At 45.3% G+C, this 13,331-nt stretch overlaps 1 protein-coding gene across 8 annotated transcripts in view; it reads right to left on the reverse strand.

The window, feature by feature from the left end:
* Nucleotides 1-13,331, reverse strand: part of Kif13a (kinesin family member 13A) — a 189,044-nt gene that overhangs the window by 61,338 nt on the left and 114,375 nt on the right. For all 8 annotated transcript variants that reach the window (XM_035442953.1, XM_035442951.1, XM_035442952.1 and 5 more), the window contains 5 exons: nucleotides 12,660-12,772; nucleotides 5,113-5,224; nucleotides 4,029-4,241; nucleotides 3,042-3,152; nucleotides 1,717-1,851 (listed from right to left, as the gene is read on the reverse strand). In XM_035442953.1, coding sequence (XP_035298844.1) covers nucleotides 1,717-1,851; nucleotides 3,042-3,152; nucleotides 4,029-4,241; nucleotides 5,113-5,224; nucleotides 12,660-12,772 — 684 coding nt within the window. The remainder of the gene's footprint in view (nucleotides 1-1,716; nucleotides 1,852-3,041; nucleotides 3,153-4,028; nucleotides 4,242-5,112; nucleotides 5,225-12,659; nucleotides 12,773-13,331) is intronic.

Raw genomic sequence — 13,331 nt, forward strand, 5'->3', positions numbered from 1 at the left:
TAGTCTACAGGGTGAGTTCCAGGACAGCCAGAGCCACACAGAGAAAACTTGCCTCAATTAATTAATTAATTAATTAATTAATTAAACAAACAGGGAAAATGTTTAAACTCTCTCAAAATCAGAGTTCAATTCCTAGCAACCACATGGTAGCTCACAATTATCTATAATTGGACCCAATGCCCTCTTCTGGTATATAAATAAACTACTATAACATACACATTCTGTCTGTGTATGATATAATAAAGCATGTTTGGTGGTCAACTGAATTCCCTTTGTCAGTTGGGGCATCATATACCAATGCAATCAAGTGTCCTATTTCAAATATCTCTTTTCCTCTTTCTTTCTCTCCCCTCTCCCTTTGGGATAGGGTCCCACATAGCACTGGGTGGCCTTGAACTTGCTATGCAGTGGAGTATGAGCCTGAACTCCCAATCCTTCTGGCCTACACTTTCCAAATACTGAGATTATTGATATGTTGATGGGGGATGTCCTTCTGTATATATATTTTTCTTTTTGGTTGATGAATAAAATACTGTTTGGCCAATAGATGCAGGAAGATAGGCGGGGCTAGGAGATGAGGAGAATTGTGGGAAAGGTAGGCAGAAGGAGACCACGAAGAGATGCCATGTAGTGGCCAAAGAAGTAACAGGTCCGGGCATTCTCTGATAAGCCAAGACCACGTGGAGATACATAAATTTATAGAAATGGGTTAATAATTTAGCTAGCCAATAAGAAGCCCCAGCCATCGGTCAGCAGGTTCATAATTAATATATGTCTCTTTTGTGTGCTCTTTTGGGGCTGAAAGCAGTTGTGGGACCTGGCTGGAAAGAAAAACTCCAGCAACAGTATGTGCTCCCACACCTGGCTCTGCCGTCCCATTTCTTGCTTAATAAAATTGGCCAGTAGTTCTAAACATGCAGCCCAAGACCTCTGACATTTCAAGAGACCCATGAGGTCAAAACCACTTAGGATAAACATTAAATGTTCTTTGTCCCTGCTTTCTCATTTTATCAAGCATGAATGGCAGGGCTTTTGCAGGTACCTGCTCAGTCAGCTGTGTTTGTGATTCAGCACCCCCAGTCTTAATGCTGTTCACACAGATGACTATAATCTAGGCACACAAAGGTGTACTGGAGTCCTTGATACTTTTAAAGAATGTGCATGGGGTCTAATGCCAGGAACTTGGAAACCCACTGCCAAGACATCCCCAGCATGGTCAGGGCACACTGAGGCCACAGCGCCAATGCTAAAAGGCCATAGGTGAAGGGCCATAAGACTAAAGTCCTCCCCTGACAATGGGGGTCAGGTCAGAGCTAGACACACTTGGAAGAACTCTGCTCTTGAATCTAGCCTAGGGTCTCTCTAGGCTTATGTGGGACTTGCGATCCCTTTAGAGTTACAACAAAGAATCACCATGGCTTCTTGGACCCCAGACACCTTGGAACTCTGTCACTTTATATTTGGGGCCTCCTCCAACAGGTGTACCCTGAGCTGTCCATTTATGTCCCTCTGCAGCCTGTACTCAAGGGCATGAGGTGAAACAAAAGTTGTTTCTTGTGATCAGTAATGAGGGATTGCCTCGTCCGTGGTATTACTTCTACTCGGGGTGAAGCTGGATACAAAAGGGAAAATCATGGGACCCAGGCGCCCAGGTTCAGCTGGGGTGATGCAGGATGGCGGTGGCCTGTGGATCAGACACGCGCCGCGCCTTCTCACCTTTAAATAGTAAACCAGAAGCTCATTGAGGGCAGGGTCTGCGTTCAAGTTGACAAGGTAGCACTTGTCATCCCCCACCTTGATCCCGGAGGTCTCCAGGGAGATCCCCATGCTCTCCAGCTGCCGCTGTCTCTCCTGGTCACGGAAACAGACAAAAGCAGAGACACTTTGTTGTTCTATTCACAAGATGTATCCATGGAAAGAGTAAGTCACTGTTTCCGGGGACAAGGCCAAAGAGATGACACATTGCACTCAGCTCAACTAAGTTTGCTAAGCACCTACAGTGTAGGACATGACAGTATCACAGGGCACCCAGGGCGAATCATACACAGTATCAACTCTCAAGAAAAGAAACGTCAGGGCAGAAGGACAAGACGGCATACCTAGAAGGCAAAAGGATAGCAGTGTGCCATGGAGGACCATGAAAGCTAGCATGGTTTCTGAGGAGGGGCAGGCACCGAAATGGGTTTAGGGAATGAGATTCTTGGAGCGCCAGATGACTTTCCATAGCAAGAAGCGAGACTGGTTGCTTGAATAGCGGTCACAGGAATGCATAGTCAGATTCTGGACACAGAGGATGGTTTCAGGAGACAAGAACTCCAAGCAAATGGGGAAAGCTGGAGGGGGCAGAGTTGGAAGAACAGGTAGAGACCCTGTGGTGATGGGCCTTGAGTTCACCTGCCCACGTAAGACTTATGTAAGTCTAGGACATGGTGGGTACTGATCAATGGCTGGGAACACAGCAGCTAATAAAACAAAGTCCTCCTCTCATGAAAACATACGGTCGTGTCAGAGGAGACAAGTGGCAGTGAGAGCTTGTGACAGTGTCAACAGAATGAAGGTGTTCATAAAATGCAGTGTGGAGTGATGGCAGACACACGCTCCCGCTGCGTTACCCCTGTGTCACACAGTCCATTTCACTGAATGCTCATACAGCGTCTTCTAATAAGCACAAGGAATCAAATGGTGATAAACTATTGTGTTGTGTGTCTTAAAACTTCCTGCCAATCAGACCTTTCAATGCCATACTTCACCAAGCCCTCTAAAAACAAAAAACAAAAAACAAAAAACAACCAAACCACTGAGGCACAATGTGGACCCCTTTGTTCATATGAGGAGCAGAAAGCAGGAAAGTCCTCCCCTCCCCCAAGCCTTGCATATTCCATGGAGCCTTCCAGCCGCACAGGATTATACACAGACTGCTGCAAGATGTCAAGCTGGGGCTTTAAAATGAGCTGGCAGAGAGAACGAGGCCCATGAGGGTTTCGGAGGAGGCAGGTGGAAGGAAGGAGGCCTTAATGTTTCAGGCTAACCCATCAGCCCACCTGTGCGATCTCTTCCGTTTTCCTCAGCTTTTCTTCCCATGTCACTGTTAGCTCCTTTATCAGTTTCTCAGACTCTTCAAGCTTCTCCTTCAGCTCGGGGGCCTTCATGGCCTTTACAAATAAAACCAGAGACACCGGCTTTCACACTCTTTCGGTATTGTGCACAGTACATATATAATGGTAACCCTTTCTGTGGTACTGGAGTTTGAACACAGGACCCTGCGCATTCTGTATGCAGCTATATGCATGCTCCATATGGTTATGGGCTACACCTCAACATCCATATGTTCTCCCTCGGCAAGTATTAATAGTCTTTCAGAAGCAATTAAGTCACGTACTGTCGGCGTGGGCCTTGGAATTCCACTAATCAAAGCAAATGGAAGAGAACATGGTTATCTCTCTTTAGAGAAAAATCGGTAATGGCTAATGGGTGTTTCATTAAAAGACTAGAAAAAAGTGCTACAGTTCACTTCTGAAATATCAATGTAGGAAAAAGGCAATTTAAGCAGATTTATTTTTTCAGTAAGACAGAAATCAACAATGTCGTCCATAAATATCCTGTAGCTACAGTAACCAATTGGGAGCCTGTCCATCAACAAGACTAAGGAAAGGATACCCAACATCTACAAAAGCTGCATGGAAACAGTTAATTTAAAAAACAAAAACAAAAAACAAAAAACAAAAAACCCCAACAGACTGTTCTTAGGATTTCCCATTTGAAGTTCAAGGGCCATGCAACTGGCTGAAGCAAACAGTGAGGTAGTGATGGGAATGACCTCACTTCCCTCCTTGTCGGCAAGCTGCTAGGGCATGAGTGGGCCTTAGTCGTGCTGTTCTTCACAATGCTTCTTAGCCCAGAGCAGATGCCAGCACACAGTGACATGCTGAATCACACAGATATAACCTAGGGCTGTCAGCCAGCGTGCCCTCACCCATCAGACACACAAGTCAAGGGCTCCAGGCACCGGGCACGGCAGAAGATGTTACCTCAGCCTGCGAGAGCTGCTCTCTCAGTTTCTCCACCTCCTCTCGAAGTTCTCGGATGACTTTGGCGTTGGGATCCTCGTTCACTACAGCGTGGTTCACGATCCTCTTGGCTCGATCTGCGTATCTCAGTGTGGACAGCGTCTCCTCATAGTTGTCTGCTGCTGGACTGATGGTGGCTATCATAGAGGTCTGGCTGTTCCCTCCCAAGTTGTCCTGTAAAGAATTTCAGATTGGGGGACTGGAGAGATGGCTCAGTGGTTAACAACACTAGCTGTTCTTCCAGAGGTCCTGAGTTCAATACCTAGCAACCACATGATGGCTCACAACCATCTGTAATGAGATATGGTGCCTTCTTCTGGACTGCAGGGATACATGCAGAGAAAACACTGAATGCATAATAAATAAATAAATAAATGTTAAAAAAAAGAATTTCAGATTGTACTTTGTTGAAGACCACTTCATGACAAATGTGACAAAAAGAGGAAATACCTACTTGTGACTTTGTTCTTCATGAAACACATGCAATGTGAAAATGTGTTAATACTTTGCACATAATTTTATAAAAAGATGAAATGTGGCCTGTTTATACTTATATCAATAAATAGTACCTAACCAAGGCCATTGTAACAGAATAAAAATAGTAAGTAGTGTTAATTTGTGTGTGTATGCTGTTGTGTGGTACGTGAGTGTACAGGTGTGTGCATGGGTATAAACATGACAAGGAAAGAGAAAGATGCCAGATGTCTTTCTTGGTTACTTTTACTTCCTTGAGATAGGGTCTCACTGAACTGGAAGCCAGATGTTTCAGCTAGGCTGGCTGGCAAACAGGCTCCACCCATCTCCACACTCAACCTTTTACATGGACTTTGGGGATTTGAACTCAGGTACTCATGCGTACTCAAGCAAACGATCTTACCTGGTAAGCCATCCCCACACTCCCTACAAAGTTGTGTTCTTTGTGCATCACTAAGAATTAGGATGACAGGATTGTGTGTGCTTCGTAAGTCCTACACATTTCTTTCATAGCCTTCATATCGGAAACAGCAAGCTTTAGATAAAAATGAATCCTAGGTCAACAAATTACCTTAAGAAGCCAAGTGAGAACTGAATCTCGATAAGGCACAAATTTGTTTTTGCCTTTGCCAGCCGCCTGGTCAGCAAGTGATGATATAACCAACCCCAAGGTGGTAAGCGATCTGTCACAAAACGAATGAAATTAGGCTTTGTGGATATTTGTTTTTATAAAATAACCATCTTTCTAGACAGCAAGAATAAAAGATGCAGAACAGTTAAAGTCAACAGTATGTTAAATTTCCAATAATTTTCCCAGAAGTCAAGAACAAAGAAAAAATAACCCATTAACATAAAATAATGAATTTGGAATTTCTATAAGAAAATATGCCTAATTGCAGATTTCCTAAAATGTACATTTTAAAACCTCAAAACATGCAATTATAAAATCATACTAGAAAGTACCAATTCACTCCAAATATTAAAATCTGGATTACTTAATTTTGAGGTCAAATTTGGGCTACTCAGGGCTCTGCTCTTGCTTCTTGCAGAACACCCGCCCTCCCCGTAACTTAGTGTTTAAAGCTGGTGATGTGATTCAGTGTTGGGTTAACACAGTTTCACAAAAGTGAAGATTTGTGCAAATGGAGCACAGCACCAGACTTGGTTACTGAGAGGAGCATGGGTCAAGGGCTTTTAAGAAAATCCCAGAAGCCTCCCCAGAACTACTAAATCAGACAAAATTCTCTCAGGGTCCTACACGCGCGCGCACACACACACACACATACACACACACACACACACACACACACACACACACACACACACAAACACACTTGAGAACTTGCAGCTGACAATACCCAAGGATGCCCATATTCAGCTGTCTAGGCTCATCATTAACAAAGCACAGTCCTGGGACTTCAACCATCACCACCATCATCATCTTTGGGAACTTATCAGAAATGCAGACTCTCTCAGACCCTACCCCAGCCTGCTGAAGGGTGAACTCCAGCAGGACTCAACCACCTGCATCTGACAAGCTTTCCGGGCCATCTGACACAGGCTACTTTCTGAGAAACGTTGGCAGTGCTTTGGTGCTTAACTTGTGTGGTGGATTTGAACGAGCGCTGTCTCAGGCTGGCGGCCAAAGGCAGCGGTGGGGACGCAGTAGGCGGCTGCGGCCAGAGCAGCAGCTGTTGCTCAGTGTCAGATGACACTTACTCCACAGCTCTTTTCAAGTCTACCCATCTCCTAGTCTGCTGTTAGGAAACTCCTAATCTTCAGATCTCTTACTAGTTCTTGAGCAGGATGGGAATTGGGAGGAGCTGGATGCAGCGGAAGGAAGAACCTTAGTTTGGGACAACATTTATAAACAGTCCTGGCTTGTTTCCATTGGGCTTTTGGTGGCACTGGGGGTGGATGCAGGGTCTCACGAGCTGTTTTTTTTTTTTTTTTTTTGAGGTCCACCCACAGTCTCTCCTCAAACATTGCTACTTAAAAGTACCAAAATTAAAAACCTACTAATACATAATAACAGAGAAGCTGGAATCAAAAAGAAAACAAGCAGGGGCTCGAGAAGTCACTCGGGGATAAGCACATCCTCTCCTGTGAAGAATCCCCAGGAGACTTGCAACCAAGCCCTCTTCTGGCCTCTGTGGGCACCTGCACTCATAGGACTGTGCAGGGACATGGACTTGGATGCAGACATGGACAGAAATAAATTAAAAAAAAAATAAAGACAAAACCAACTAGGGAGCTGGGCATGGTGGCACATGCCTTTAATCCCAGCACTTGGGAGGCAGAGGCAGGTGGATCTCTCTGAGTTCGAGGCCAGCCTAGTCTACAAATCGAGTTCCAGGACAGGCTCCAAAACAACACAGAGAAACCCTGTCTTGAAAAACAAAACAAACAAACAAACAAATGAACAACAACAACAACAACAACAAAACTACGGAGGATTAAAGGCAGAATGAAGGTTGCTGTAGTAAATATAATGGATGAAGGGAATTTGAGTTGCCATTCCATTTCTTTTCTTTTTTTTCCCTATACCTTAAAACTTTCATCACCAGAATTCTTCCCTAGCCAATAGATTTCTGCATTGTTGAAACTGGGTGTCTGATACTGGAATACATTCTTAGGGAATGTATGAATATCATTTTAATGGACATTTCTTTTTTCACTGGTTACTTATTTCTTGCTATAGATTTTTATATTTATTTTATAACTTGGAAATGATGTTAGACAAAAAGCAAATGGGAGGAACTTTCTTATGCAAGCTCAAAATGAGTGGACAGGCAGCTGAGACATCTTGAAGCATCAATAGATCATCTGGACCACCTCACAGCATCAACACAGCAGCTGGCCCAGGAATTGCCAAGGAGTGAAGTGCAATGGTGGGTCAAAAAGTTTTGCAAAGATGACCCACTGTGTCACATGACAGCTTCCACAATGAGATTTTTTTCCTTTTTCTTCTTTTCTCTTGAATTTTATTTTGTGGGGGGAGGTTGCAAAGGCAGAGGGCGGATAGGAGGGGATGGGGAAATGAATGGGACCGAGACACATGATGTGAAACACACAAAGAATAAATAAAAAGAAAGTTTAAAAAAAGTTTTGCAAAGGAAACAAGGGACCTGGAGATGAAGAGCCCTGGAGAAGTTGAACAGTTATTCCAGGAGTCTGCCTGTGAGTGGAAAGCCCAGAACAGTGAGAGAAGGAGCGGCCACTCACACCTTCCTTGATGCCATGCTCCAGTCACACTGTCCACTCTGACGTTGACAGTGACCAATTGAGAACGATCACAGAAGCCAATCCTCTTAAAAGTACATGGGAAGCAGTCAAGGAACGAAACACAGACCATGTAACAGTCATTCTCAGCTGTCAGCAAGAGGACAGGCAGTCAGGGAAAGGCTCGAACTCGTGGGCAGTGGGCTTGTGGCTCAGGCTCTTCCGTAACAAAATGAGCATGAACCAGGAAAAGTATTCAAGAGGGAAAAATGAAAAGATTGCTATTAAGCTTTTAAGTTAAAAAAAGTTGTATGACCTAATCATACAAGTAATATGTTTGACTGTTTCTTGAGTAGAATCCAATTTTGGAAATACTAATGGACTATTATCATTGTTATTTTATTATTTAGTTTTGCAGAACTGGGGGCTGAACTGGGGGCCTTGCCCAGGGTGAGCCACTTTTCTCTTTGTCTTCTAAGACAGCCTTACTGAGTTGTGAGTTAGCCCTCAACTCACTCTGTAGCCCACAAAAGCCTTGAACTTGTGTCTTCCTACCCTAGCCTCCAGAGTAAATGGGGTGATGGGGATATGCAGATGTTTTACCACAACAGAAGAGACGGAGACAAGACTAGGAATAGGTGGAGAACATGGTCCAAGTCTGGGAGCCTTAGGAAGAGTGCTCCATGAACTGAGCCAGTTTGTGGAGAAACGGAGGCAGCCAGAGTCCAGCAGCAAGGAAATGGCTTCTCCATGCCACTTTCGCTGGACAGGTGGAGTTGCAGCCTGGCATTCTGACAGACAACCTGTCACCCTGGCTCCCCAGGAAGAATGTCTACACATGAGCTACATCCCCTCGCTCCTGGACAGTGCAGCCACACACTGCCTTGGCGCCTCCATTCCTCACACGAAAGGAGTGCCACACACTTTATAGCACTTAAGTGCTTTGGGAGAGGTGACGCCCCTGGATCTGCAGTGCATTAGGCAGACACTGAAGTCCCTGTGAAGCTGCTGACAGGCCTGCTTAAGAGGATTATTGATGCTGCATAGGAAGAAGCCCGCCGAGAGGCTGAGAGCACAATTAGGAAACACATCAGCGATTTCTTTAGCTTTAGCATCCGGGCTGGTCACTGATCATGAGGCTTAGAAAGCCCTCTGTGGGACTATGAACAATTTAATCTTATTAAACATTGCTAGCACACACTCAGCTTCCTATATGCCAGCCACTGCCCTAAGTACCTAATGAGAAACCACTGGCTGAATCTTCACAGGAAGTACATGACTGACAGCTTCCTGAGTCAAGTTTTTTACAGAGGAGGAAATCGAGGGAAGGTCACATGGTCGGTCTGGATAACCAGGAAATTGCAGGGTCTCCCCTGGAAGCCCATTTTGACCACTCCCAGTCAGCTGTGATTCACCTCTGCTGGCTTCTCACTGCTCTTCACATGTTTCTATGGCAATCTCTGTACCAACACAGCAGCTCCAAAGCTATTTCCACTCTACTTCCCAAGGCCAGGGTTGCAACTTACTCCGCCTGTGTTCTAAACAGTACCTAATCATCACTCAGTTGCTAAAACAGGTCTTCTAAGTTCAAGTCTGTATCTGAGATCCTTGAGCATGTATGTGTCTTGAAATTTGGAATATTTCAGAATTCTCTATTCGTTATATACACTGCGGGACCCCTGGATAGATCTTGGACAGTCTCCATAATAAATATGAAATATCCATGATGTGAGTAAATAAAGACAGTCTATGTAGAAACAGTCTAGAGCTATAGTCTGGAGGCTACATCATAAGACTGGAGTGGTCTTGATTTGGCCTAGTCAAGAAAAATCCCTGTGCCTTCTGCTTCTGGAGTGGTGGTGCTCTTTCTCACCTGACTCAAAGGCTCCCTCAAGGGTCACGACCCTGTTGTCACCATAGATGTCATGGCTTAAATCCACATGGCTTTATAATTGAACAGCTCTGGAGATTAGAAACCCAGACTGCACACCACTGGACTAAGGCCAAGGCGTTGGTGGATCTGCATTACCTGGGAAAGCTCTAGGAAGCCTCCACACTCTATCATCTCCCACCTTCTACATACCACCCTCATTCACAACTCACGTTTCTTCAAGCAGAGCCAAAGTCATGTCTCTTACTTTCTTGCTGTGTCTCAGGCCCACCTCTCTCCCTCTTTGATTTGTAAGGATGCTTTGACACATAGGGTCCACTTGGATGATCTCTATATCTCAACGATCTGGCCCTAATTACAACTGCCAAAGCCCTTTGCCTTGTAACACACACACAGGTTTGGACTTCACAGTGCGGAGCTATCATGGTGTTTCAAGTCCTTCTGCATTCCCAGCATGCATTGCAGGGATGGCACAGAGTCCATTATAACTCATATTTGATGGACTTTCATTTCCAAACATCAGTTTACGAGTCTTTAAACTACCTGTTATATCAACAGACACAAAATGACCAGCTCTGTGTCCTATACAAAAGAGCTACAGAGAACACTGAACACAGAGGTCTCACCTCACAAGGCAGCAGGAAGGCCTACACACTCCATTGGTCAGGGACCTTGGTGTGTAAGTTAGGAAAAGGGTAGGATGCTAGGAGAACTCATAGGTCATTATACAAAAGTTGTTAGGGGATCTAAACAATGTTACCACCCAGCCCTGGGAGAATCCAATTTGTTCCAGTCAGGATTTCTAAATAACATAGTATCAAAATATAAGGGACATCATCAGGCTCCATGCTAGAACCTAAGAAACAGACTCTTCTAGGAAAACAACACACAGCTGATGGAGCTTTCCCATGGTCAACCCCAAGTACCACATTTCGGGTTCAATGACCTCAGGTTAACTACCTGATTGCTATCTGGCTGAGTTTACTCATCAGCCAAACAAAGATACGAAATCCAGCTTGCAATGCTGAGGGTGGGTTAGGGCTGGAGAGATGGCTCAGAGGTTAAGACACTGGCTGCTCTACTGGAGGAGGTGGGTTCAATTCCCAGCACCCACACGGTGGCTCACAACTGCCTATAATGTCAACTCCAGGGGACCCTTCCACACTTGCGTGTGCACATAAACACGCACGCACGCACACACACACACACACACACACACACACACACACACACACACACACCCTGCTCCTGTCTCTGCTTTCCCGCCCTTTACTGGGCTCTTGGGAAGAAGAGCTGCAGGGCCACCGGGGCCTCCTGTGATGTCTTGTCATGAAGCAAAACAAAGCCCTCCTTATCAGAGCCCCAGAAAGGATGACTGGGAGGTAAAACCCCTAAAAAGGAGAGACTCTTCACTGTGTGCAGCTGTTCTGGCCTGATAAAGGGGTGATACTCCACATCTGGTTTTTTCTAACTCTCTGTGCCAGTCTGATGCTAAAATGCCAAGCTGCAGGAACATGCTCCTGAATATATTTCCGTTGTCACACTCTGTTCAAGACAAGACCTCAAATTACAATTAATCATCAGAAAGAGATAACAGCTATAAACTATTTTTTTGTTAGAACTTGGGATAAGAATAGCAATTATGCTAATTAGAAAAACACTACTGATGTAATTAGTATTTATTTAGTACAAACCACACACCAGGCATAGTTCTAAATACATGATGGCATTTTAATCTTCAACAATCTGAGGAAGCAGCTACTCTTTAACCTCCTTTTGTTAGATGAAGAAAATGAGGCAGAGTGACTACGTCATTTGCCCAGGATACATACAGCTATTAAACAGTGGATATGTGATGAACTCTAGGATATAAAGCCTCTTCCCTTTCAATTTGGAGAGGACTTCCTCCTGCGTGCCTTCTCATGGCATGAGCCATTGGGATCCTGCAGACTGAGTCCTGCCTTCTTAGGTTCCTCCTTGTTGGAAAACTCCAACCCGAATCCTACCACTATGCTTTCTCTCAGACTTTGCAAAGCAACACACACGCACGCACGCACGCACGCACGCACTCCAGTCCAGGGTGATATTACTCAGTAACCTTTAGACTCATCTACATCACTCATACACAAACAGCATCAGCTTTACAAAGGCATTTAAGGCAGGCTTTTCTGTGATACAGTCTTGTCCTATAACATCAAGTTTGACGTTTACCCAAGATGGTATTGCCGGCGTTCCCTGACTTGCAATGGGGTTAGCTCCAGATAAAGCTGCTTCAGCCAGAAACTCTGAGTCAAGGTCACAGTTAACACATACACCCTAACCAGCGCTGCGGCTTAGCAACCCAGCACACTGTGTAGTGTTGGATGTGTCTCTCCAGTGAGCTGTGGGTTGCCATCATCTACTCAGCCTGCAGTACAGAATCAGACTACACATCTTCCCAGAAAACCTGGGAAATCCCAAGTTGAACCATTCGGGCTGGAATGTGCTTGAACATTTGGTCCCCAGATGGTGCTGCTGTGTGAACCTTCAGGAGGCAGAGCCCTGGGGATTAGGCCTTGAGGTTTAAGGCCGTGTTCTGCCCTCCATCCATCCCAAAGAAAGCCAGCCAGCTCCCATAGCCGCAGCCAGGGCACTACTCCTGTCCCCATGCTCTCTGCCACGATGGACTTTTAACTGTGAGCCCCCACACACTGTTATAATCAAAGCGACAAGAAAACTTAACTACTACTGCAGGCACCCTGAGCTGGGGACCAGCTGTCCACATGACAATACACATAGGCACTGTTCCACTTGGCAGGGGTGTGGCTGGGCTATACCGCATGACTTTACTTCAACACATGTCATGCACTGGAACAATGTCAGACTGCGTTTGTCTCCACCGGGCTTACTAAAGTTACAGGCGCTTAAGCAGCTTTGCATTAGAACCCCTGGTTCCTCACAATGCAACCAGCCCCCCAAACTCAAAGCAAACAACCTTGTCACCCAAGTCGCTCCAATCACCTTACTTGTTAATGTTGCTGCCTTCTTTCAGCCGCTCGCCTGCAGCTCCTGTCTTCGACACTCTCTCGCTTCCTGCCAGGTCTACCAGGCTCACCTTACTGACTTTCTCCCCTGAGTTCTAATAGGAGGAAATAAGAGAGAAACAGCAGACATGAGGGAAAGCCACACGGGTACTGCCGTTTTTATCAGCGCTGTGATCCACAACACCACAAAGGGCTGAGGATATTAATCGCAGTTATCTTGGCCAGCGAGTCACTTCCTCAAAGAGGAAATTTTAAATCTTTTTACTGTGCATGTATGTGTGGTACATACACATGAATTCCACACCGCTGAGGCAGGATCTCCCTTGTTAGCTGCAGTGGTCCAGGCTAGCGGGTCCACAGGCTTCTGCGGATGCTCCATCTCTGTTCTCTCCTGTCATTTCATTATAGGATTCCAGATGTGCACTGCCATTTGACTTGACGTGGGCTATGGAATCCAAACTCTGGCCCCGGTGTTTATGTGGCTTGGGTTTTTCCCACTAAGCCATCTCCTGAGCCCCTAAGTCAAAACTTAAAATATTCTGCTCTGCAGCTCGGGAGAAAGTTTTCCAGATATCCAAGGCAGCTGTGGTGATATCTTGCTTGCACAAATAAAGCTTGTCTGAAGATCAGAGGATGGAGCTTGCCACTAGCTAA

This window comes from Cricetulus griseus, chromosome 3 (genome assembly GCF_003668045.3).
Source record: "Cricetulus griseus strain 17A/GY chromosome 3, alternate assembly CriGri-PICRH-1.0, whole genome shotgun sequence".
NCBI classification, from domain to species: domain Eukaryota; kingdom Metazoa; phylum Chordata; class Mammalia; order Rodentia; family Cricetidae; genus Cricetulus; species Cricetulus griseus.